General features: G+C 38.4%; 1 protein-coding gene across 2 annotated transcripts in view; it reads left to right on the forward strand.

Moving 5' to 3' along the window:
- Positions 1-8,339: 8,339 nt before the first annotated feature.
- Positions 8,340-26,180, forward strand: part of lgr4 (leucine rich repeat containing G protein-coupled receptor 4) — a 31,509-nt gene continuing 13,668 nt past the window's right edge. For both annotated transcript variants that reach the window (XM_011489840.3, XM_011489843.3), the window contains exons 1-3: positions 8,340-9,217; positions 20,536-20,607; positions 24,980-25,051. In XM_011489840.3, the coding sequence (XP_011488142.1) occupies positions 9,036-9,217; positions 20,536-20,607; positions 24,980-25,051 (326 nt within the window). In that variant the 5' untranslated portion in view covers positions 8,340-9,035. The remainder of the gene's footprint in view (positions 9,218-20,535; positions 20,608-24,979; positions 25,052-26,180) is intronic.

Genomic DNA, 26,180 nt, shown 5'->3' on the forward strand with positions numbered 1-26,180 from the left:
CCTACAGTAGAACTTGGCCATAATATGAACCATGTTGACGAATAAATGCTTGAAAAAAAGTTATGTGTACTTAGATTTAGATCTTTCAATCAAAGATCTTAGTAATTTTTTATTATTTTTAAAATCTCTCTTAACTCAGTTCTATATCTCCTTGTAAAAAGAAAAAGTCAAGATGTTCTATTCCCGCCTGCTCTTACTCATGGAGACTGAATCTAAAAGTCCTTCAAAAGTCACTTAACCCTTTTTTTGTAAATTAAGATTCAGGTAACAAAGGGCATGAACATTTTCACTATATATAAGGTGACTATATATATTTCCCTATATATATATATGTATAAAAAGAAAACGCCCCTCTCACCCTCCGCGGGTGGTTTCTCCTCCAAGCTCGGGTCCTCTACCAGAGGCCTGGGAGCTTGAGGGTCCTGCACAGTATCTCAGCTGTTCCTAGCACTGCGCTTTTCTGGACTGAGAGGTCTGAAGTCTTTCCAGGTATCTGTTGTAGCCACTCCTCCAGCTTGGGGGTTACTGCCCCAAGTGCTCCAATTACCACAGGCATCACTGTCACCTTCACTTTCCATGCTTTCTCCAGTTCTTCTCTGAGTCCCTGGTATTTCTCCAGTTTCTCATTTTCCTTCTTCCTGATGTTCCCATCGCTTGGCACTGCCACATCCACCACAACGGCTTTCCTCTGTTCTTTATCCACCACTACAATGTCTGGTTGGTTCGCCATTACCATCCTATTAGTCTGGATCTGGAAGTCCCACAGGATCTTTGCCCTCTCATTTTCTACTACCTTCGGAGGTGTTTCCCATTTTGACCTTGGGGTTTCCAGTTCATATTCTGCACACATGTTCCTGTATATAATTCCGATCACTTGATTCTGGCGCTCAATGTATGCTTTCCCTGCCAGCATCTTACACCCTGCAGTTATGTGCTGGATTGTTTCAGGCGCCTCTTTGCACAGCCTACTGCTTTGTCCGCTTTCCTTGTTACCTGCTCCAGGTTGCCATTTGCCTGTGGAATTCCAAGCTACTTTTAACCGTCCTCAATGTCTTTTTTTTTTTTTTGTTTTTTTTTTTTTCCTTTTTCTAACTTGTCCTGTCCAACAGCTGGGCAGTCAGATGAGAGCTGAGGGCCTCTTGGGTTGGACATATTTTACTTTAACAAGAGGGGTTATTAATCTTCAGACAAACCAAAGGTATGTCTGAATAAACCCCTTTTGTAATTGAGGCCAAACTTTATTAATTTCAAACATGTCTGAAAATCTTTGGTGTTGGACCGGACGGAAAAGGAAAGAGGGGAAGAAGAGAGAGGGACGTTAGAGAGAGGGGGGGTAGGGGGTGATAATAGGAGGGGAAGGGGGATAAGACCATGAAGCAGCATAAAGCAACAAGTTTACTGGTTGTTAATCATTATGGTAAGGTTTAAATGTAAAAAAACAAACAAAAAAAGGGCGGAGCCTGTCCACACACACACTCAAATGTTATAAACACACCTGTTAGTTGCAAAGATGTCCACCTGTCGACATGTACACAAAACAGATAGTGTTCACACGCATACTTATGCTTTAAAACCAAATAGTGTGAAATATTTCAGTCATTCAGTCTGTTGAGCTAACACCTGTGCTCAGGTGAGTGTTTATGTTCTTCTAAAATGGATGGTGGAACGTGAAAAGAAGGAGGGAGAGTGCCCGGCCATCCCCACCCCAAGACCCCCACCGCACCAGCAGCGGCAGCCGGAATCCCCCCAACGCCACACGGGAACCGTCAGGGAACAACCGCCGCCCGGGCGACCAAGCCCGCCACCCAGGCCAGGGCCAGCAGGGCCGCCGCAAGGCCCCCAGAGCCAGAGAGCAGGGAGGCACGGAGGGAAAGAGGGCGCCGCCCCAGCCCAACCAGGAGAGCAGCCCCCCCGCCGCGCCGGGAGAACCCAACGCAGGGCCCCACCGGAGAAGGACGCCCACAGCCCCAGACGAGCACCCCACCACCACCCAGGAGTTCCGGGCATCCCCCCGCCCCAACCCCAGGTACGAGCCAGGACCCCCCAAGGGAGACCCACTCCGCACTCCAGGCAGCCACCCCAGCCCACGGTTGGTCCAGGGAGGAGCGAGGCAGGGGCCCGCCGCCCCCGCCCAGGAGGGGGGAACCCCGGGGAAAAAAGAGGGCCCACAAGGGGTGTTGTAAATATGGCCCGACCAGGCTCGGCCACAGTTGGAAATTTGGCGGGGCCCAGCACTCAGGAGCAAGGACCAGAACCGTCCTCAATGTCTGCTGTTGTTCCTTCTGGGAGTGAGACCCCTCCAGTGTGGACTACCTTGACTCTCTTTGTCACCATCCGGCTGCATTTCTCGATCCCGAATGACATCCCAATGTCAGTACTGTAGATCCCGATGGTGTGGATCAGGCAGTAAATGTCACGCTTGCTCTTAGCATATAGCTTGATGTCATCCATGTAGAGGAGCTGACTGATGTTGGCCCCATTTCTGAGTCGGAATCCATAGCCAGTCTTGTTGATTGTTTGGCTGAGGGGGTTCAGACTTATGCAGAACAGCAGTGGGGACAGAGCATCATGTTGGTATATCCCACAGTTAATGGACACTTGTGCAAGTGGCTTGCCATTTGCTTCAAGGATGGTTTTCCACACCTTCATTGAGTTTTCAGTGAAGCATTCAGTGATTCACGTGTATGGCATTGAGTCATAGGCTTTCTTATAATCAATCCAGGCTGTGCACAAGTTGGTGTGTCGTGACCTGCAATCTTGAGCGACTGTTCTGTCAACCAGGAGTTGGTGTTTGGCTCCTCTGGAGTCTCTACCAATGCCCTTCTGTGTGTTGCTCATGTATTGATCCATGTGCCTATTTATCTTAGTTGCAATGATGCCTGACATGAGCTTCCATGTTGTGGACAGACAGGTTATTGGCTGGTAGTTGGATGGGACTGCACTCTTTGAGGGATCCTTCTGGATCAGGATCATTCGCCCCTCCGTTAGCCATTCGGGGTGAGTCCCATCTCTTAGCAGCTGGTTCATTTGTGCTGCCAGGTGCTCGTGGAGTGCGGTGAGTTTCTTTGGCCAGTAGGCATGTATCATGTCAGGGCCCCGTGCTGTCCAGTTCTTCATACCTGAGACTCTTTCTTGGATGTCTGCCACTGTGATAGTTACTGGATTCTGTTCTGGGAAGTGGCTACGTTCTTCTCTCAGAGAGAATTTTTCCCATATATTTTTCCAGTACTGTTCAGTTTTTAGCCTTCGTGCGTCTGATCGGCTATTTTGACCCTGCCACTGAGCGTACACTTTCGCAGGTTGAGTTGCGAACAGCCTGTTTATCCGTCTGGCTTCATTGTCATTGCCAACAAAGGGTTTTCAACCAAATATTAGTAATGACCATTTTGTTTTCAGTTATTTCATTTGTCCAATTACTTACGAGCCCATGAAATGAAGGGATTGTGTTTAAAAAATGCTTTAGTTTTTCACATTTTTATGCACTCTTTTTGTTCAACCCATGGAATGAAAGCTGAAAGTCTACACTTCAATGGCATCTGAGTTGTTTTATTTAAAATTCACTGGGGTAATGTACAGACACAAAATTAGAAAAAATGTGTCTCTGTCCAAATATTTATGGTCCTGACTGTATATATATATATATATATATATATATATATATATATATATATATATATATATATATATATATATATATATATATATATATATATATATATATATATATTCCGCGGGACGCATATTCTATTGTTGGCAGAGCAAATCTCCGACTATATAGTGCTAAACATGATGGACAACACTACGTGTTTTCTGAACAATATTCCAATAAAACACAGGACTTAAATCACAAACTTGTCCAGTAATTAAGATGAGAAGTCTTCATTTATTTATTAATTTCTATGAGTCTCTGTGCAATAAGCACGTTTATGACAGTCAAAAAAATAAAACAGAGTTTAAAAATGCAGGAGAAATATCTATAGTCCACAGAGATCAGTAACCATGCAACCAAATGAAGGTCACAGGAGTGCTGTTGTAAATCATCGATCAAAAAATGTTGCACAACGTGAACCCATCAAGTTGTCAAGTGCAGATGAATTATGATCCGTGCATGGTTTCAGGCCTTTCTAGACTGCTATTCTTGGCTTCTTATGGAAGGTATTAATTATTCTTCGCTTTTTTGGAAATAAATTACCTTTACTTCCTTGTTCTGCATTGCAGTTGTCTTTGTCTGGTTTTGTCTGGGTTGGTTTTGTTGTACGGTTTTGTGAAGTGAGTTTTGTTAAAAAAAATTTCTCCCCTATCGCCAACCCTTTTTAGACTTCTGAAGTAGTTTTCTTTCTGTCTGCAATCGAAAATCAAACTAAATCGGTATGCCTTGTTTGACTTATCTAGAAAGGGCTACTGGAATTCTACACTGGTGTTCTACAACACTAAATTACAGCTTTCTTGAGGGGATTCATTATACCAAACTGAAAGCCAGGTTTAGGTCTCAAAACAAGTTCCAAGTGGAGCTAAGAACACTGTCCGGTTAGGATTTTGGTATACCCTTTTTCTAGTGTGGTATTATCCACCTCTGAGATGTCTTTTTACACCTTTCGTGTTCTTTGAAATTGTCTGTCCTGCAATGGAGCAATATTTTGTTGTGATGCTCTGATGTGCCTCCAGACGCATTCAGAGGCTGGTGAGATGCAGTGTGAATGCTCAACAACAGGGGTAAGCCAAAACAGCATCACATCTGAGTAAGGCAACAGACAGATGTTGCTGCAAACATGTTCTGTTCAAAAATGTATATTATAAACACCATTGACAGGTATTGACAAGAGAATCAGATCTCAAATGAGTCTTTTTCTTGGGTAACGGCTCCATGACAGGGTTGTATTTCACAGATTTGCAGTTGAGGCTTGCAGGACAATGTGACAGAGCATATTCTGCCCACACAATCCAAAGCAGACTGCATGCAGCCCATCTTAGGTGTGCTGGAGTTAGCAACATGAACATAAACGGGTGGAAAATCTCAAATATGAGTTCAGATTTTCCCTACAGCAGTTGGAATGCAGCGTCAGTGTTGACAAGACATGGCGAGTGCTATGTTGATTATTGCAGCGATAGGAGCAACATCTTTTGGTGTAGGGGGTGGCATGATGTGGGGGAGACATCTTACTGGAAAGGCTAAGCTTGTTGTCATCAAACACAATCTCCATGCAGAGGGATATCAAGATTCTACAATCAGTGAAACTCCCGTATCTTCACGGTCTGGAGGCAAATTCTATTCTCTAAAATGACAATGCTCACCCTCACATTGCAGGGTTTATCAGAGACTACCTCCAGAATTTGGGAGTGGAGAGGGTGTAGTAGACTTGACCTCAACCCGGTGTTTTGCTGCTCTTTCCACAAAATATGTTTTCTTGACAATTGTAGCAACATTTAAAAAATAAATAAAAAGGCAATTAAAGGGGGCTGCAATTTATTTCCAAGAAGCATCGTATCACAAGTAACGTTACATTGTGTGTTAATATATACATATGTATATGAAAACTATCAACTTCATTGCATTTTTTTGGTGTTTGTCATCAATGTCAAAAATTATTTCTATTACACGTTAATATCATGTTTAAAAATCTGGAGAACAGTTGTTTTACTCTTTATTTAGCATCTATTCTAAACTCTATATTTTAAACAGGAAACAATGGAATTGCAAGTTTGTTCATGCTATGCCTCCGCGATCCAACTCGTCAAAAAACACTGGTAAAGAAAAGATAAAATAATGGAAGGTTTCCAGCGGTGCAGATGTTCACAGACATGAAGATAGTCTGATTTTCTTCAAAACAAGCTCAGGTTTATGCCTAAATGCTTAGGTTTGCTCACCAGCAGCTTTTCTTTTCTTTACAATGTCTTAGAAAAAACATCAGACTGATCCACGTATTCGGTCATCTTGGAACAAAGAAGAGTGTGTCTGTTGTACTGAGCAAACATAAACCTTAAACATCTGTATTTTCTACCATTTTGTCTTGGTATGCAAAACAAAAAAGGACATGGTTTACACTAACATTAAGAGAAAGATAAAAATATATGATTATTTTGTGATTGTTTATAAGTTAACTATTGATGTTATGTGATAAATTGCGTTTACAAATTATAATTACCGGTAATCAAAAGCAATAAAAATATTTAGCTAGCACCTCCCAGCAACCCCAGCGCACACTTCCTGGATGTCGCCCATCTGACTCTCATTCAGTCAATCACTCTGAGCATACATAAGCTCTGCACTGAGCCTCACTAAGTGGAAAGTATTGTTTGCACCACTCTACCTTCATAACTGAGCGTTATATTTGAATTTGATCTTCTGTTTCCTGACCCTGTTTCTGACTCAGTTTGCCTGCCAACTGCTCCGACTCTCACCTGGATCCTGAATACCCCTGTCTCTTCTCTGATGATCTTATGCCTGTTATCAACCCCTGCCTGCCTGACCCTGATTTAGCTGCGCTAATAAACCTTCTGCATTTGGAACCAGCTGTATGTCTGTTCTTGTGACAGTTTGTCTCTGCAATGACTTTACATTTATGTTTTCCAAAACGTTAATTGTTGTGCATATAAACCTGCTAAAAAATTTGAACTTTTCATATTTACACATTTATCAATCAAGTTGTATTCATTAAGAGGGGTGTGCTATGTCTAGGGTTCATTTGAGAGGACAGGACCACAATCATCCAGAAACTTGAGGTGTCAGGACAAGCTAGTTGTTTATAGGTGGTTTTTCTTACCTGCCAATGGGCAAGACACTGCCCCACAGATGGTTGCCAAAGCAGCGATGTAAATGTAGCACTTTGGGCGAAGGTATAGCAAAGCACTATCCCAATTCCAAAGCATTTGTTTACTATGTATGTTTGATATTTTCATGCATGTCGTTTTTGCAAAGAAGCTTATTTAATATTTCAGCTTTCTTTTAAGTTTCACATATCAACGTTTGCACATCACTGCCTTAAAAATAAAGTCAAACAACTAAATACACTAATTAAAACTGTTCAGGAATTGCAAAAACTCTTGTTCTTCAATAGCCATTAACATGTGTTCTTCAATAACTATTAACATGTGAAACTGGTTTGTTTTCACATGTTTGCTTAGCCAATATGGTTATTTAGTCCAAACTAATTTGTCAGCTTTCATTATTTTTTTAAAGTATATAAATTTGAATCTAAAAATCTTACTACTTTTGTTGTTCACAAAGCATAATATAAGCATCTGAATGGCTCCTGCATACTTAACATCAAAATATTACCTGGGACAAAGCTTCATCCTGCAGAGAAGTTTTTAAACTTTTTTCACCAAACATGAACACATGGCAGTAATCTCTCATGAACTCTGTAACTACATCCTAAATCTCAACTGTCAAGCCTCCACCCTGCAGTTGTTATCCCTTGCATTATGTTAGTGCAGGAAAGGTGTTGGTACTGCAGCACAATGGTTAATCCTGAAGGCAAAGAAAACTTAACTGTTTTCATCTTTATTTTATGAAAACATAATGCTGTTATGATAAAATGGCAAGATAAATTGAGGTCAATCATGTTTGTCTTCAATATTAGACAATTATTGACTAATGAATCTATATATAAATATGAAAAAGCTGCTGGATGGTTCAGTTGGCTGTGTGTAGGCCTGGTGCATGGTAAATCAGGGTTCATTTTCCAAGGGGCTTCCTCCAGTGTGGGTCTTTAGCCAAGAACCTTCTCGCTACTGCTCAACTCTGTAGCCACAAGGCGGCCTAAGTCTGGGTCTCCCTGTGCCAGTCCCCAGCACAGATAGGAAGGGCATCCAGCATAAAAATCACTGCCAAACCAAATGTGCTGATCAGATTTGCTCTGGCAACCCCAAACCTGAAAGGTGAACATCACTTACTAATACGTTAAAGAGATAGAATATGATGTTGGAAGTTATCCTGTTTAAGGAAACATCTCAAGGCAATTTAAGCAGCAAGAATCTTATCAAACAACAGAGCTTGGTTCAAAATATTGAATAACTGAAAGAACCTTTATTTAAAAGATGCAATATGGGTTCACAAAAGCTATATTTTCTTCTAGGAAATTTCATGGGATTAACAAAAAAGTAGCTTTTTGAATGTTCACTAATTGTGCTTCCCCCCCCCCCTCATAAACTAAATAAAATTGACTTTGTTAAAATCCATTGTTTTTTTATTGAGCTGTGCACTGACAAAAAAAAATCATAAACCTAAATAAATACTTAAGAAAAAGATTTTGTCCATTTGACAGTCCCTCCGACACAAAAAACTTTAGAATAACTTTTATCTCATAACATTTAATAGAAAAAGCATTAATTTACAGTTCACATTTTAAGACTTTGTCCCTTAGTTGAAAGGGGAAATCGTTACTTTACTGAAGATTGACCCCAAAGAGAAGGCAGAACCGCGGGTGCTTGTGGGAGACCTGCAGGTTTTTGTGTAGCATGTGAAGCACAGGCCGGGGCCCCAGTATTGCTGCAGGTTGTCCGGTAGGGTGTCTGTCGAGCTGAAAGCACGCTGTTGATGTCAGAAGTGGAAGGAGGGGAGGGGGGAAACGTGAGGAATGGCTGAACACTGGCGGTGCTCTCCTGCAAGGGAAGAAACCAGGACGTAAATTATCGTCCGGTTAGTTTGGCTTAACACTTTATTTTAGCTTCCAGTTGGTAGTCTTTGTGAGCAAAGCAAAACGAGTGAGTTTATTTCAATTTAGTAATTTATGGGACAACGAAAAACGCAAGGTAGGCTGCTGCTCCTGTCGTCAACGCTGTTCGCGTATTTTCATGGACTAATACGACAGAAAGCCGTTGAGAAATGTCTCTCCGAAAGAGCGCGCGCCTCGGAGGCGGCGTAAGCTAGCTTTAACGCCGAATTTTCTTTTTTTGGGGGGGAAGCGACGGGCAGTGTTCATTTGTTTATGCCTCAACTGACCAACCACATATGAGAAGACAGCGTCCGTAGTGGAAGAAAGCACAGACGAAGGCCTTTCCTCTTCACCTGTGCCACCTGAACCGACGCGAAGAAAATGCGTGCGGGGTTGTTTTGGGTATGTTTGTGGTGGTTCCTCCGCCCGTGTACCTCCGGTCAAGGGCAGTCGACGGCTGTGTGTTCCCCCTCCTGCAGCTGCGACGAAGATGGGGGCGCCGACTGCTCCGGGAGAGGACTCACCGCCGTCCCGACAGGACTCAGTACTTTCACCTACTATCTGTAAGTACTTCTTCCACTGACTGAACTTAAAAGTTCGAGTATGTTCCGGCAACCGTAAGGGAACAACTATATGAGAATATCCCAGAGCAAGTTTCCCAGAAAATGCCTCAGTTTGGAAGGAGTTCCAGCCAGTGTTTGGGGTGCCATAACATTCAGCACCCAGTATGGCTTAGTTCAGTCAGCTGAAGTGCCAAAACCCCGTCAGTAAAGCTGGAAATACTCCATTTGTGGAGAAAAGATCAAACCTTTCACTTGTATCTTATTTTGAAAGAGTTTGTTGGGTGGTTGACATTTATTCACACCTCAATTAACCTTTAAAGCCAACACAGTTGTTTTAAAGCTTCAGAAAAGAAGAAAAACAGTTTGGAGTTCATTTACTGTCTCATAGTACAAGGCTCCAAAAGCAATGGGCTTGCAAATAAACAGGTTATATAATATTTTTGTTTTAAAAGGAAATTAACTTTGTTTCATATATATTTATCCTTAATGCTACCAATATTTTTCAAACTGATCAATGAGCTTTAACTCTTGCACAACTACCATTAATGATTTACTATGCCTTATTTTATGATAAAATTAGGCATGGTAAAATTTATCAGTGTTTACACTTATAACTTAGAAAGGAATGCTATTATAGATAAATAAGGAGAGTAATAGTATTCAGATTGTCTGGCTTGGATACTAAATAATTATATTATTGGAAGAGTGTAGTTGCAAGCTTTTTAGTTTCTTGTTGCAAAAAAGGAGTTAAGAAGATATTGTGCTTGAGCCACCATGTCTGACAAAAAATAGCAACAAAAGAAAACAAGGAATTTAACAAACAGCAAATTATCTTTTTTAGTCTTTTGTTGTTCGAAAGGTTTGTTGCCTTTTATTTAAAATGATTATGATGCTTTCCCATCTAGAGTTTAATGACTTCATTAGGAAAAAGTGCTCGTCCAAATGTCCCATAAACAGATACCAAGTAGGTTAGGACTTTATGGACTGTGCAGGTACTGTTGATGATTGCCCACCCAAGTAAATGTTTATTTCACAATCGCTGGGTTAATCACAAACCAAAGTAAACTACAACCAGTTGCTGTTACTCCAACCTAAAAAAAAAAAAAGTGTTGTGATGCACAAAGCTTTTAAATCTCTAACCTAAGTTGAAGAAAAGCGTAAAGGTTACCTCATGCTTTGTGGAAATATTGGGTCTGTTTTTCCGCACAAGCATTGTTACCAAAGACTTGTTAGACGAGAATTAATCGTGTGCCTCTTGAAATCAACATTGTCAAGTATGTGTGAGGTAAACTAAACAGACTGAGTGGAAACTTGTCACACAAAGCCTACCACTTGTTACTGCAGCCCTCAGCATGCCTTTCTCTGATGTTGTCAGAGGGACGTTTCATTTAAGGCATGGGGAACTGACTGTTTTACAAATTTTCATCAGGCTGCCTTTGTGTAACCAGATTTTTGCTGCGATTCAAATTATTTGCGAACCTGCATTACACACACTGCGTTTTAATATTAAGGGGTGGGACAGGCTTTATACTCCAAACCACTTCATGATTTCATCTGAGCTTCTAGAAGTATGTGAAAGGCTGTTTGTCACTCTCTGTCGCACACTCATTTGTTCTCTTAGTCTCTTGAACTTTAGTTGTCCTCTTCCACTCCCTGTCTCTTTTGTATGTGGAGCAGTGGGGTTAGGGATCATGATGGATTAGCAAGACGCACTGCAGCTGCAAGGGCTCCTTCTTTTGGGGCTAATAAACCCTGCAGTGATCTGCTATGTGTTAAAAAGACATCTCATGTTCTGTCTTTACATCACCTACATTTCCCCCCCACCTTTTCTTGCATTTTAAAGAATAGAATAGAAGTTTCCAAAAAGAACAAATTGAATGTCTGCAGTAGGTTGTGATAATTTAAAGAAGGAAGCATTTCTTGTTTAGCATTTTCAGCTGCAAATGCCACATAATTTAGTCTTGGTTTTTTGGGAGGATGTGCCTTACAGCCTGTTCTTGTTGTGAATCAACAGTTGATTTGTAGGAAAAACCAGGTTGCAGAAGACCACACATTTGATGAACTGGAATTCATGAGACTCTGTTAGCCTGACCCTTACCTGCAGGCCTCTGGGTTTTCAGGTTTAGCTTCTGTAGTGGCAACAGAAAAACAGATGAAGAACATTAATCTCAGTTACACTGCCCAGGTTCCTCAATACTCAAGGTGACATTGAAGAGTTGGGCAATAGTAAACTGTGAGTACATAGGTGTTTATAATTATGGAAGTTGTTGGCTTCAGTATCGGTAAACTTTATGAATGGAGCCAGTCAGTATCCCTGTCATAGCAGGATGAGCTGCTGATGGGAGAATATTAAAATTGTACTGCCTCTTTCAGTGTTAAGCCTTTGAATTGTCCTCCATTAATTTAATCATCCTTACCCGTTTTTTGCTATCTAAATTAAATAGCCATTTTTATAAGGAATAAAATAAAAGCCACATCTGAGATTTGCAAAAAATTTAGTTTTTTTTCCCATGAGGGGCAAAAATTACAGAAATTTAACAAAACTATATACAAATTGATGTACTTTCTAAAAAAAAATTGGGTTAATTTAAAACAATAGTGATCCAGTCTTATAAATACATTTATAAGAGCAAATTGTCAGTGTTTGTCACCTTATAACTCCTGAAGGATGATTCTTTTGTACAATTTTAACAAAAACAAAAAAAAGTACTTGAGGTTAATTGAATAAATAGCATTGAATGATTTTAAGTAAAATACAATAAGTACAATTTATTAAACAAAAACTTGATATTTGTGAGAACATTATAGTGTCAGGGCTCAACATAGCCATTTGCCCCCTGGCCCGGTCCTGTTTCTCAAGCAGTATGGACCACAAGACTTTATTTTTCACTTGTCCGCTCGGGCCACTAAAATATCTAACAGTTAATATATTTTTCACCCTTTTCAATAAAGTATATTTTGAGAAAACGTGTAGATTTACCTCGTCTTCATCGCTTTGAAAGTTTGACGTCCGCCATGATTGTTTTGGTCACGTGGTGCGCACGCTCCGCAACAGCGAACAGTGTAACACTGTAACACTGTTCGTTGCTCCGACTGCATCCGTCGGAGCAACTTAATGGGGCGAAAATAGCTTGGGAAGTTGGACAAGGAGACAACGAACGCACAAAGATGTTTCTCATACCTCCCCAAGATGGAGTAATGGGTGGAATTAGTAGTATGGACAGCAAGATATTTAATGAATGCATTGAAGATGAAACTGTATGCACTAAGCTTTAAGCTGAATGTCAAATAATCAAAGGCAACTCAAATACCTGAATCTCAGACTCAAATGCAGTATAATGTCAAAGTACTTAATTTTGTTTTTCTGTACAACACTGTAAAACAGTACGTATTTGTAGTCAAAAGCTGAATGATCTCAGTAATTTCATTTTATTTAATTTTTCAACTATTTAATTTAATTAAGTAACTAAAAAGTAAATGTAACTTTGCCACTTTAAATAAGTTACTCTGCAAATTTGAACAGCATAATAGTAATTAAGGATCTAAAAAGTAAATGTAACTTTGCAACAGTAACAAAAAGCAGAACCTCAAGGCAGTCAGAGCAAAAAAGTAAATAAAACTTCTTAACTATTGATTAAGAACAAATGTGAAATAGCAGTGATTAGAAGCAGCATGAAAACTTCTTAACTAGTGTTACCTACTACACTGCAGTGCTCTTTTCAATAAATCTGAATCTGACTAGAGCAGATTTAAGTTTGATATTTTCCGTAATTGAAAAGTGTATAAATAAGTGCTAGATGTCACCAGAATGCACCAAATTGCACCATATTAAAATCTTCCGGGGGGGCATGCCCTAAAGTTGCGGCGTCCGTCGCTTGGGTGCCGCCTGCAGCGGCAGGTCGCGCTGTGCGCGGTGTCGGGCCTTTCACGCAGGGCCAGTTACTTTCAAAAACTACTGGCCCTATGGGCCAGTGCAAATTTCTGGGCTATGTCAACCCCTTGAGTGTATTTTCAAATTTTTGAAAAGTTTCTTTTCAACAGAGAAACATTATTTAGTTTTTTGTTGTCCCATGATTACATCTAGTACATTTACTTTGCACACAAGCCAACAAACTACATCCTGGAATAGACTGCTTTTTGTTTGATATGGGTTGAAAAAATGGTTAAAAAAGTGTCAAGGTCTTAACTTAATAAATCTGAAAATTTGCAGTTTTGATCCAATGTCCAAATGTTTGATTATGAATATTAATATTTGTATCGGTTGAAAGTCTAAATTCATTTTCAATGAAAACCTCCTCCAACATATATTGATTTGGTTTATAGATTTCCTCCAATTATTATATTAAATAGTTTTAGCATTTTCAAACTTTTTTTTAATGATTTGTTATTATGAAATAGCTTTTAAAAAAAATCATTTTATGATGTAAAAGTGAAAACTAATTGTTCATTTTTCATGCACTACAGTTGCTACAAAGCTATTTCATGATCTCTCTTGGACTGACTGTCAGACAGAATCAGGCCTTAACCACAGTGCTTTTCTCTCAGTTTAGCTTCAGTTCTTCATTAAATGCTTAGAATCGTAAAATAGAATGCAAAATTTAGAAAATTATTTTATATTTAAAGTAGGCCTGCACAATATACCGCAAATTTATCGTTATCGCGAAATCTAGCTGTGCATTATGCATACCGCAAAAGACGGCAAAAATCGCAATAAATGATTACCTTAAATGTGCTAAAACAAACTCATGGCAGCTTGAAATATTGCACAAATGAAATAAATCCCTTTATGCATTTAACCTACGTCGACAAGTGTCATTTGGAGTATAATTTTTAAACTGTTGCAGTGAAATGGAAATTATGTTTTTGTTTTTTTTTGCTATTTGTTTATATACCGCAATTTATATCGTTATCGCAATATTAATTACCAATATCGCATATCGCGAGTTTTCCTCATATCGTGCAGCCCTAATTTAAAGTAATTTGATCAATTGTTAATAAAAGCTCTGACTGGAAAAGAGGCTTCTCAAAGGAGGAGAAACACAAGATTGTTGTTCAGATCTTATGAATAAAGCTCTTAACTTTTGAAATCATCCATTTATTCTTTAATCAAATGTTGCTACTTTCTGAGAATCATTGTTTAAGATCACAGTAGTTTTTGGTTAAAACTTAAAATTTCTTTGTAGAAGTGTGTATCCCCACTTTCCGTTGTGTGTCCAATGCTTTTCTCAGAGAACCTTGCTTGCCTAAATAAAGCAAAGAGCACATGGTTTTGGAATTTATAGAAACCCGTTTGTAGAATCATTTAGGGCTTGTCACCATTTATCACAGTTGTGTTTTCTGTGTCCGGCAGTCTGTTTTAGAAAGGCAGGCTGGGATGCTGATGAGTAAAGCAGACGGACAGAAAGAGAGGGAGGAAGTGTGATGGTCATTTAGGCTTCAGCATGGGGTTTACACCAGTCAACAGTCCATCAAAAAACGGGACAGACTTTTTTAAATGTGGTCAAAGAAATTTGTGTCCGATTACTGATAGGGGCAGCCCATGTTGTTTGGATAGGATTAAGTTTTGTTTAACTGTTAATGTTAAATGTAATTATAATAAGGTATTGTAATTATTGGTAAGCTAAGGGAAAATGGCTTTCTGGGATGATGTACGTTTTTTTGGGGGGTTTGCATAGAGACTGTACTGTTTTTTTCCCATTTTTGTGCCACACACAAGATTTAAAGAAAGACATGAAATGGAAATTAAGATGGCTATTTGGGGAGTAAAGACAGGGAGGCATGCATCAAGATTCCTGAATGATTTTTTTTTAAAACTCTGTTTGATGTAGGAAAGAGAATTAATATCATAGTCAGAGATCCAAATCTGAGTTTGGCTCGCTTTAGAGGTTTCTTTAGTATCCAGACACTTTTTTATTTGATTTTTATAGTCAAGAAACAAGCCTGAAAAAGGGGATAATATTAAAGGAAACAACAAGTAAGGTAATCTTAGCAAAGATGATGATCTCAAAGAAAACCTGATATCACTAAGTTTTACCTTGCTAATGGGCTAAAGTTAGAAAACTTTAATTCTGTTCCCATGGAACTTGTCAAATTGTGAAAAAAACAACAACAATGAAAAAGATTTATTAACAAAATAAGGAGCAAATCTTCAGAAAATTGTGGGAAATTTCGAACATTATATTGTATTAAATTATCAATTATTATTAAACTAAATCAATATTATATTTTGAATTATGTTAGACCTAGATCGTATGGCAAATCTGCATCTGAGGATAAAAATCAAAAGTGTCAGTGAGATGCTAGCTAGAGCAAGAAAGAACATGGATCTCCAACCTAACAGCACCTCACCTGTTATAACTTTTCATTTTGTCAGCCATAGGCGTAAAACTGTTCTGCTAAAGCAAGAGAAAAAGAACTTATCGGCTGTTTTAATCAATAAAACCAATGAACTAATTAATCAATAAAAATTCAAACATTTTCTGAAAATCAAAGGTACCTGACCAAAAAAAACAACAACCATCAAATCACTTTATACAGGAGCTACATTGTGTTTAGGCTCTTTACTGGTTTCCAGACAGTTTACTTATTATAATTAGCATAGCATAGTACAATTTCTTTTAACTAAGGAACATACAGTCAGGACCATAAATATTTGGACAGAGACAAATTTTTTCTAATTTTGTTTCTGTACACACAGGACACAGTGAATTTTAAATTAAACAACTCAGATGCCATTGAAGTGCAGACTTTCAGCTTTTATTCCATTGGTTGAACAAAAAGATTGCATAAAAATGTGAAAAACTAAAGCATTTTTTAAACACAATCCCTTCATTTCATGGGCTCGTAAGTAATATGACAATTGACTTCCATGCTATTGCATGGGCAGGTGTGGGCAATTCCCTTGTTATGTGATTATGAGTGAAGCAGATAAAAGGCCTGGAGTTGATTAGAGGACACGTGCTTGCATTTTGAAGATTTTGCTGTGAACAGACAACATGCAGTCAAAGGAGCTCTCCATGCAGGTGAAAGGAGCCATCATTAAGCTGAGAAAACAGAAAAAAACATGCCAGAAATTGCTACAGCATTAGGAGTTGCAAAATCAACAGTGTGGTACATCCTGAGAAAGAAAGAAAGCACCGGTGAACTCAGCAATGCAAAAAGACCTGGACGTCCACGGACGACAACAGTGGTGGATGATGGCAGAATCATTTCCATGGTGAACAGGAACCCGTTCACAACAGCCAACCAAGTGAACAACACTCTCCAGGAGGTAGGCGTATCAATATCCAAGTCTACCAAAAAAGAAGACTGCATGAAAGTAGATTCAGAGGGTACACTGCAAGATGCAAGCCACTCATAAGCCTCAAGAATAGGAAGGCTAGATTGGACTTTGCTAAAAAGCATCTAAAAAAGCCAGCACAGTTCTGGAAAAACATTCTTTGGACAGGTGAAACCAAAATAATCCTCTACCAGAATGATGGCAAGAGAAAAGTATGGAAAAGTCGTGGAGAAGCTCATGATCCAAAGCACACGACATCATCAGTGAAACACTGCGGAGGCAGTGTGATGGCCTGGGCGTGCATGGCTGCTAGTGGCACTGGGACACTAGTGTTTGTTGATGACGTGACACAGGACAGAAGCAGCCCAATAAATTCTGAGGTGTTCAGAGACATACCGTCTGCGCAGATCCAGGTGAATGCAGCCAAACTGATTTGGCGGCGTTTCATAATACAGATGGACAACGACCCAAAACATACAGCCAAAGCAACTCAGGAGTTTATTAAAGCAAAGAGGTGGAATATCCTTGAAAGGCCAAGTCAGTCACCTAATCTTAACCCAATTGAGCATGAATTTCACTTGTTGAAGACTAAACTTCAGACAGGCCCACAAACAAACAGCAACTGAAAGCCACTGCAGTAAAGGCCTGGCAGAGGCCTGGCAGAGCATTCAGAAGGAGAAAATCCAGCATCTGGTGATGTCCATGAGTTCAAGACTTCATGCTGTCATTGCCAACAAAGGGTTTTCAACCAAATATTAGTAATGACCATTTGGTTTTCAGTTATTACATTTGTCCAATTACTTGCGAGCCCATGAAATGAAGGGATTGTGTTTAAAAAATGCTTTAGTTTTTCACATTTTTATGCAATCTTTTTGTTCAACCCATGGAATGAAAGCTGAAAGTCTGCACTTCAATGGCATCTGATTGTTTTATTTAAAATTCACTGGGGTAATGTACAGAAACAAAATTAGAAAAAATCAAATATATAATTCAAATATTTTTGGCCCTGACTGTATTTGGAACAATTTCTGGACAAAGTGAGCAATGAGCTTAGATGCTTAAGGTCTGTAATAAATTGAATATAAATTATCCGTGGTAATAAAAGTAAAATGCCAAACAATTCATGATTAGAATCGATAGAATAGGGATTGAAAGGGTGTTTGATAACATACTATGGCTGAGTAACTAAATCCATATCCTCATTCGAATACACAAGAAGGATTTTTGCTTAAATTTTATTAAGAAAAAAAATGAAACCTATTCAAATCAAAAGTTGCTTCCTGCATATTTTTGCTTTTTGATTCTTCCATTTATTGTGCAGAAATACAGAGAAGTAATAAGAAGTCACATTTTCCTCTTAATAATCCAATTTAAAGAACCAATCAATAACCAATCTAAAAACCCACTCCTTAATAATTGACATCCTTTTTTTGTTAATTAGCCTGGTTTCATACTATGATACATTGAATTGGTTCTAAAGGATGGAGAATGTCAATAAGGTTCCCACCTTTGTCTGATTTGGTTTGCTTTCACATGCAGTGCTCTCAGAAGCAAATTAATTTATTAATTAATGGTACCAGACTTACTAGAATGATTACGCAGTTCCAAACATCACACTCTTGGGAGTAATACTGCCTGACAGATGAAATAAAAGCAAGAAGGAGAAAGATGGCTAGTCCGCTAATCCTCTTATCATCACGTAATAGGCAGGGTTGTGCAAGTTACTATTAAACAAGACAAAGTACTTGTTATTGTTGTTCAAAAGTTATCCCCTACCCAACAAAATTACTGTTTCAAAATTATGTTTTATATGAGTAATTTATTACTTTTATATACTTTTTCTAATACCTTTGAAAGTAGAACGTAACATTTGAAGAGACAAATGTATTTCAAAATTTTCTGTGTTTTATACGCTGAATAATGTAGTAATAAGGATTCCTAATGATGCTGTTTACTTTTGGTAGACTGATAACTCAGGAAGCCTTTTTTATGATTCACCCTAGGCTTTTGTCAGTTTATTCAATATAAATAAGAAATGTAAGATTTTTCTTTGGGAAAAATAGAAAAAAAAGCAAAGAGAAGCCTATCAGCTTCAGTGAGACTAAAACAAAAATGATAATAAAAGCAGCTTAAAATGCATTAGCTAACAGCAGCAAATGAGACATCTCTGTGGAAAAACAGCACTAGACACGTTTATTCAATCAAACACAATAAAGTTAAAACCAAAATTAAGTTAAACTGTTTGGTTCTATGAAGGTTAACAGGAGATTTAGCACAGTAATTTAAGTCCACATGAAGTGACCGGCCACAAGCAGAAAATAATGGCATTTGTTGATCTTTAAAGAACCGCTCAAAAGACAATTGTGTTTTCTGTTGTTTTTAACATGTTCTTGTGGCATTTTACTCATGTGGAATTTTGTTGCACCGCTAATTTTAGGTTGGGGTTGTGAGGGGCTGTAAGCTAGCGGGAGAGTGTAAACAAAGGGCTGATGGGAAATATGTGCAGGCTTATTCCATGCTGATGGTCCCGCCAACAACTCAGACGCAAGTTGTAATGAAACTTCTGAAAAACTGTTAGAAAACGACACAGTTTTTTTTTTTGAGCTGAAAACATAATTAAAAGACCACTGGTCTGATCAGTAAATGATCAGAGTGAGACTTTAAATGCTTTGTGGTCTTGCCTCGTTAAACAATAACAATTTGAATGGTTGTTCTGTTGTTATCCGAAGGTTTCTGCGTATGAAATAAATAAATAATCATCCAAAATTCTACCTTACACCACTTTTTTTTGCAACAAAAAGTAATATTTTACTCTTAAGCTATTTTTGTGATGAGTTCTCCCAATGGTAATAGGTTTCTGTAACTTCCCTCTACACCACGCTCACGCAGTTTATTTTGCACCTTTCAACACACATTACATCAGTTACTCCCTTTACTTCACTTCTGCACTTTTATCTCACCCTAAAGTGACCCAAGAACCTCAATCTAAAGGGACCAAGGTTTCACCTAGTTGACCCACACCAGAGTTCAAGCAAACCTTTCCAGTTACCAAAAATGTGGATTAACCAACCCAACAAACATTGATGGGAACCAAACCTGCTGGTGTGATTCAGGATATTTTGTATTTGACATTGTAGTTATACTATAACCAGGAACTAGCAGACAGAGAAATGATCTGTGATATTTAAGAGGATCTGCCATGAAAACAGGCGCGATGTCACTGAAAATGTTCAAACATTTTTTGAAAGTTCAGGTAAAGTTTTATATGTATGCTGCATTGGCCTTTTTTCTTTTTCTTTCCCCAAACCAAGGTTGGAAAACAAGTAAGACAATTCTAAAAAGTTTTTTAGTAAAGTGGAAAAATACCTTGGTTTTCTTTTGGCAATTTTGTGAGGTAAACAGTCTTAGTTTGTTGCTCTTCTGTAAATGTAAGCTATTTCTTACTAGTTTTCCTCTTGTCTTTTTTTCTTTTTGTCATAACTGTTGCTTGAAACATGTTTTATTAAAAATAGACCTCAATTAAAACGTCAGCAAAAACCCCTTTTTAAGCTTTTTCAAGGATTAGCATAAACTCACGAAATAAATCTGCCCAGAAAACTCATGGGTTTGTTCTTGAAAATGTAAACACGCTGTGTATATTAGGCTTTCAGAAGAAGTGAATCAAGGTCTCTGCATAGTTTTCATGCAGCTACATGCCTATCTTTACTTCTTGATTTGAACAATGAAGATCCTTGGGGCTAAATGTTAGGGCATTTTCCCTTTGAGTTTAGCGTCTTACTGATAAAGTCTAGATATAAAGATGTCATAAAAGCTGAAGCTACCCAAATTTTTTCTTTTCTTTCATTTAATCAGTGCTATATGTGTGTCCAAAATTGTTTTGCTGGTTTCAGGTTTAGTTCATTTTAAAGTCAGCAAACTGTTCTAATGAATATAAAGAAAGTCTGTCTTGTTACTGTCAGTCAGGTTTTTGCAAAGATGTTACATACTTAGAACTGTAAAAATGCTAATCAATTCTGTCTGTTTGTGATCCTTCCCACAGGGACCTGAGCATGAACAATATCACTGAGCTTCCAGCAAATGTATTCAAAAGCTTCCCTTACATGGAGGAACTGTAAGTCTCCCATTTATTTAAGGTTTTATCTATGTTTTTTTTTTTTTACCCTGTTGTTGACATGAAGTCATTCTTTTATGAGCAACTGAAAAATTACTGTTACAACAGGCAACATACCCTTCTTCTTAGGTTAAATCACTCATCATACATGGATTGAGTAAGAGCAGTCCCAAAAGATGCTGTAAAGCTCAATTAAAAAGGTGTGGTGAGACAACTTGTATTGAAACAACAACCAAGCAACGTCCGTTGTGGATTTGAGCTTTTTAAAGGATTATGAGGGTAGAAGGAACATTTCAGTGTACTCAGACTTTGATGAATAGTATGCATCCAGTCTATGTGGATGTTGTCACTGTATCCTACCGGTATGCTGCTGTCTTGCTTTGTGGTGCTGCTAGCCAATGATGAAAATCAGTCCATCTTAAAGAAGCTTATGTGCACTACCCATGAAAATAAACGAGTGGGTGAACGTACGCTCGCAGTTTCGCTAGTTTTGACTTTGTGGCCACGCTTTTTGAATTTGTCTGCATCTTTCAATCTGACGAGTCTTCACCCTTTTCTTCTGCGTACAATGCTGCAATCTGCTTCGTTGAAAGGCAATTTACTTTTCATCACATTGTGTGAAGGAATGCAAGACAGGAAGGAAGAGGGCAAAACAAAGGTTTCCGTGGCAACAAGGCTCAAAAACTCAGCCAGTTTGAGTGAAAAGCATATCTTGTCTTAAATCATCAACCTTGATAGTCGTTTTTTGTGGGATCTTTTCTGCACAATGTTATTCTGATTGACTTAAACCCTCGGTTGAATCTTGCGTGTGTTTGTTTAACCTTTTCTTGGGAACGAATCAGAAGGCTTGTCTCAATGAACTTTGGCGGGTGACTTCTTTTTTTGCTTTAGGGCTGCATCAGTGTCAGTGAACCGAAGCATGGGCCCGGAGGGCAAAAACAGGGAGAGGAAGAGCTGACAGAGAAGGAGATCAGTGAGGGAAAAAAAAGAAACTAGATTATTCTAAATAAAGAAGAAAATGGAGGAATATTCTTCTTTTGTCACACAATCTGTTTCCCTATTTTTTTTCTTTTATACGCCCACTTGCTTAAGATGTCAAATAATCTGAAAAATTCTGCCTCATCACAGTTTCCTCATACCTTTGACGGATACACAATGAATTTATTAATATTAGGATTTCAGTGTATTAATGTTTGCCATTTGGAGAAATACATAGCTTTTAGCTTGCTTGCTTTACAATGGTTACATTTCATTGGAGGTTGCTTGTTCTACCATACAAGTCATTTTATTGTGATGTATTTCTGTCTGAAAATTTACCCATGTGTGACACAAACAGCTCCTTAGTGGCTGAAAGTTGTCATACAGTCATTCTGAGAGAAGCAGTAACTATTTTAAAATGATTAATCACCTTCTACTTGTATCAAAATGGAGGTGTTTTACCTTTCCCCAGCTGTGCTCTATCAGTGTATGGATGTTGGCTTGAATGTCTCAAGCTTGTACTTTAACTCTGCTCTGTTACCTAGCATCAGGTTCCTCTGCCTTCTAAATGTTAGCCTTAGTTTGGCCACGCTATGTGAAATACAGTTTCTCCATGCATATTTTTTTGTATTCCACTTTATTATACGAGTTGGATGGACTCTGTTGCCAAGCTGTCCTTCAGCAGGGAGCATGCTGGCCCTGAAGCCTGCCTAAGCACGCACAGGAGCAAATTTTGAGCAAAGTTACATACCAAGTGTGCTTGGTGCTTCTCGAGCTGGAAAACATCTAGGCTGACATGAACAGCTCTGGCTCCTGCAGTCATTGTGCCGCAAGGGCTTACGTTGACAGCTGGCCCAGCAGACCAGCTTCTCAGAATGAATCCAGTTTTTAGTGTCGTCGGTTTGTGGGAGGTTAGAACATAAAAATTCCTTGTTCAACCTAGTCATGTAACAATCGGCTCATAACTTGTCATCTGCAAAGTGCATGCACGCATCTACCGTCTGCTTAACGTATGCAAGAAGGTGGAAGGGCGTTTGATAATCATTGGATAATCATTGTAATACCTGCAATCTTACACTTAACCACTAAAGAAAAAAAAATGTGTCTAATACAAAAAGCTAATAAGCTTTTTAAGTTGTTTGCCAAACGTCTGAAAAAGGTGATGCAAGAGCTCACTTTGCCACTCGTGTTTCCCCATCCCTATTTATCTATAGAAAATATTTATGGGATAAGTTCAAGTCAAAGCATGACAACACCTCCTGACTGGCATGTCGTCAGCCAGGAAGGCGATTATTAAGTATTCCCAGGAAGCTTACCTCTCTCCCCCTTATTTGTCAGACGCAGATATCACAGTTTAGAAGTGATTGATACCAAACCTTGGTAGCTCCATGTTGCTTTTTTCATGCAGTGTCTGACAGAGGAACTTACAGTGATCCTTTGTCTGAGCGGGCAAATGGAATAAGAATGCCAGATTAACTTTTTTGTCATCTCTTTTCTTTCTTCTCTTTTGTGCAAACAATAGAAAATGAATTGGGGGGGGGGGGGTGTCAGAAATTTACAGTTATTCCTTCATGGTTTTTTTTCTTTAAAAAAATGTATTAAGAAAAAACTTTTTGTTCGTGGTTGTTGAACCTGCAGACGTCTTATTATTTGGAGCTCATGACAGTTCATGCAAGTCCTTGAGTTGGCTTTAAATGAGTAATCCTATAATACTGCATCATCTTGTTCTCCCAGAAAAATGAGCAAAAACTAATCAGCATTAACAGCTGCTATTAATTTATTTTAACTTTGAATGTATTGTTAGGGTTGGGTTGTTTTTTTTTAGCCTTTATGATTCTTTCAGACTCAATTTTCAAAGTTTTTTTTTTCTTAGCATTTAGTGTCTAATATGAATGTTTATTTCAAGCTTGAAGAATCAATCAGTACATAAGGTATTTGACTTTCCAGCATGTCATCACATTGTAAGCAGTAGGTCTGTTTCTGATAGCAGCTTCTTCACATCACCTCCATACATTTTTTTTGTAGCCTTGTTTTAACATAAAATATAGAAACCAATTATCTACAGGCTTATTCTCAAGATGATTATTTGCCTTTTTTTAAAGTTTTTTACTATTGTTCACTCAAGAATATTTGAAAAATAATCTTTGTTTTGTGGTTTAAATTCTACTTGTTTCTACCTGTTTTCTTTTCGCCATGAAGGGTTTTTAGATTATAGTTGAATGTTTTGCATAATTTGTATGTGTTTGTCAGTGAATTGGAATCTTTTTTGGTCTGTAGAAAGCAAATAAGTTACATGTTTTTAATTACTCTGTAAATTAGCCTAAAGCATTAGACTCTTAATTTAAAAGTTGCAGGTATTACTATGCTGTTATTTTATCAAAGATAAACCAACACTGCTGTGCCTATACAACTAAATAGCCTCTTACCTTTTTCCTTAACTATTAAAAATGTTAAAATATGTGCACCTTTCAGAAGTACTATTTTTATTTATAAACTTATCTTGAAGCACTCCTTAGTAAACAACTACGCAGAACCATTAAGCAGACAAACATGTGCAATTTAAAAACGGGTAAGGAAGAAACTCGAGTTCCACCCCATCTTGGTTGGACAGCACCCATAAAATATTCTAGTATGATGCACATTAATAGAAAAATGTTGTGTTGTGAACATTTATGATTTATGATAAATAATTGTAGCCCTAGTCCATTAGACAAAAAGTCCTGATGTTTTGGTGATTGCTTAAGAGTGTGAAAATAATTAATTCATATGGATATTTCTTTTTTAAATTTATTTAAATATCATTAGTGGGAACTGTGTTATTGTCAGAGTGCCACATTTTACAGAAAGGTAACAGAGCTTTTGTTCAGTAAAATGTATGTTGTATAATCCAAAGGACAGTTATAGGTTAACCTTCCAGACAGGTACTGCATCAAGTTGGCCTGCCTTGATTTTCAGCTTCACACCTTGCAGCTCTTGTTGCTGGGAATTCAGCCTGGTCTGACTCATGTTGCAGGGTGATAAATCTGCTGCTAATCTCTAAGGCCAGATAGTGTGCTTGGTCTCTGTGTCCCAGTCAGTTTGATCAGAGCTTATTTACACCTATGTTTCCTACAAAAGTCCTGTTCCCAACAAGGCAAGGGGATATTTTATGTGTTTAATAATTCATCCACGTCTGAAGCAGTTACCTGTTGGTTGATGTTACAAGGCAAGACTTTATAAGAGAAGTGCAGAGGAACTAAATAGAGGGAAATCTATGGTTCTTTACGTAAAGTTCCAATGTTGTTTCCTATAATTAGAAGTGCAGTGAAATTCTGTTTGTCTTATTTACTGAAATGATTTCTGTTCTTTGAATTGGTGCACCATTTTTAAAAGCTTGACTCTTTCCCTAATGCAGACGGCTTGCAGGAAATGACCTGACATTCATCCACCCTGAAGCCCTGTCTGGACTGCATCAGCTCAAAGTCCTGTAAGCATTCACCCCCCATGCCAACATCAGCACACACAATGCACACATTTATTTCTAAAGTTCTTCACACACTGACGGCCAGAGTGACGTTTGTGGAAATATTTTGCCGCTATCTGTCACTGCTACCTCAGAGATCGTGGTAGAGTTTATCTAATCATTTTTTTCTGGCATCATTTATGGTTGTGTCTAGAAAAACAGAAACCTTTACACAGCATAAAAACAGAGGTAAACCTGCTTACTTTAAGCAGGCTGAGGGAAACGAGCAGCTTTTCCCTGTTGATTGTGCTTTGAGTAAAGGGGTCAAAGTCCTGCCGTTTCACAGGTGAGGTCTAGGACACTGCTGACAACACAAATGTGTGAAGGTGTTGTAAATACTTTTCTCACCAAGTTGTTTGCTCCTGCGTAACACTACCATAAAAATAAAAAAGACTGAATTTAAAAGGAATCGATAGGCATCCATTTTTATAAACACTGAGGCAGGATTACTGTACTTTATTCGTACTCAATACTTACCAGAGATACAAGTGCTTCAGTTTCGTTTTTACGCAAATCCATAAAACCTTTTGTTGTGAAAATTTTAGTCAGTCATGGATTAAAAGATGATTAAAAGTTCCATTTAAAGCAACATAATAGGTTTAAGTTTTTTTAAAATGCTCCTCTGCAGGTTTTCATCCATGCACCCACAGGTGAAGTAATGCTGGATTCAGGGCATGACACCCTCTCTAGACTGCAGTCTGACTTTAGGCATACTGCTAAGACTTTTTACCTGTTGACCTGAAAGTACTTCATATTTCCTCCTGAAACTGTGATTCTAAAGTTTTTCTCTTGGAAAAAATCCAAAACAAGCTGCATGGCTGCTGGAACTAATGCGCAGCAATCAGATATTTTGACTGTTTTTGTTGTGCATGCAGAAGACTGTAACAGACTGCAGACATTCCTTTGTGTTCATATCAACATCCAGTTTATGAGAGATGAGTTATAAAACCAAGAAGGCAATACAGAGGGACAATTGTCTATCCAGACTCTTAAGACTCACAAGCAAACAGAAAGAATGAAAGACAAAAAACCTTTGGATCTAAAGGTAAATGGAGTCGAGGCTGCCACAGTTGTGATATGCTGTGTTGTTGGA

The sequence above is a fragment of the Oryzias latipes genome, chromosome 3 (assembly GCF_002234675.1).
Source record: "Oryzias latipes chromosome 3, ASM223467v1".
Lineage (NCBI taxonomy): Eukaryota > Metazoa > Chordata > Actinopteri > Beloniformes > Adrianichthyidae > Oryzias > Oryzias latipes.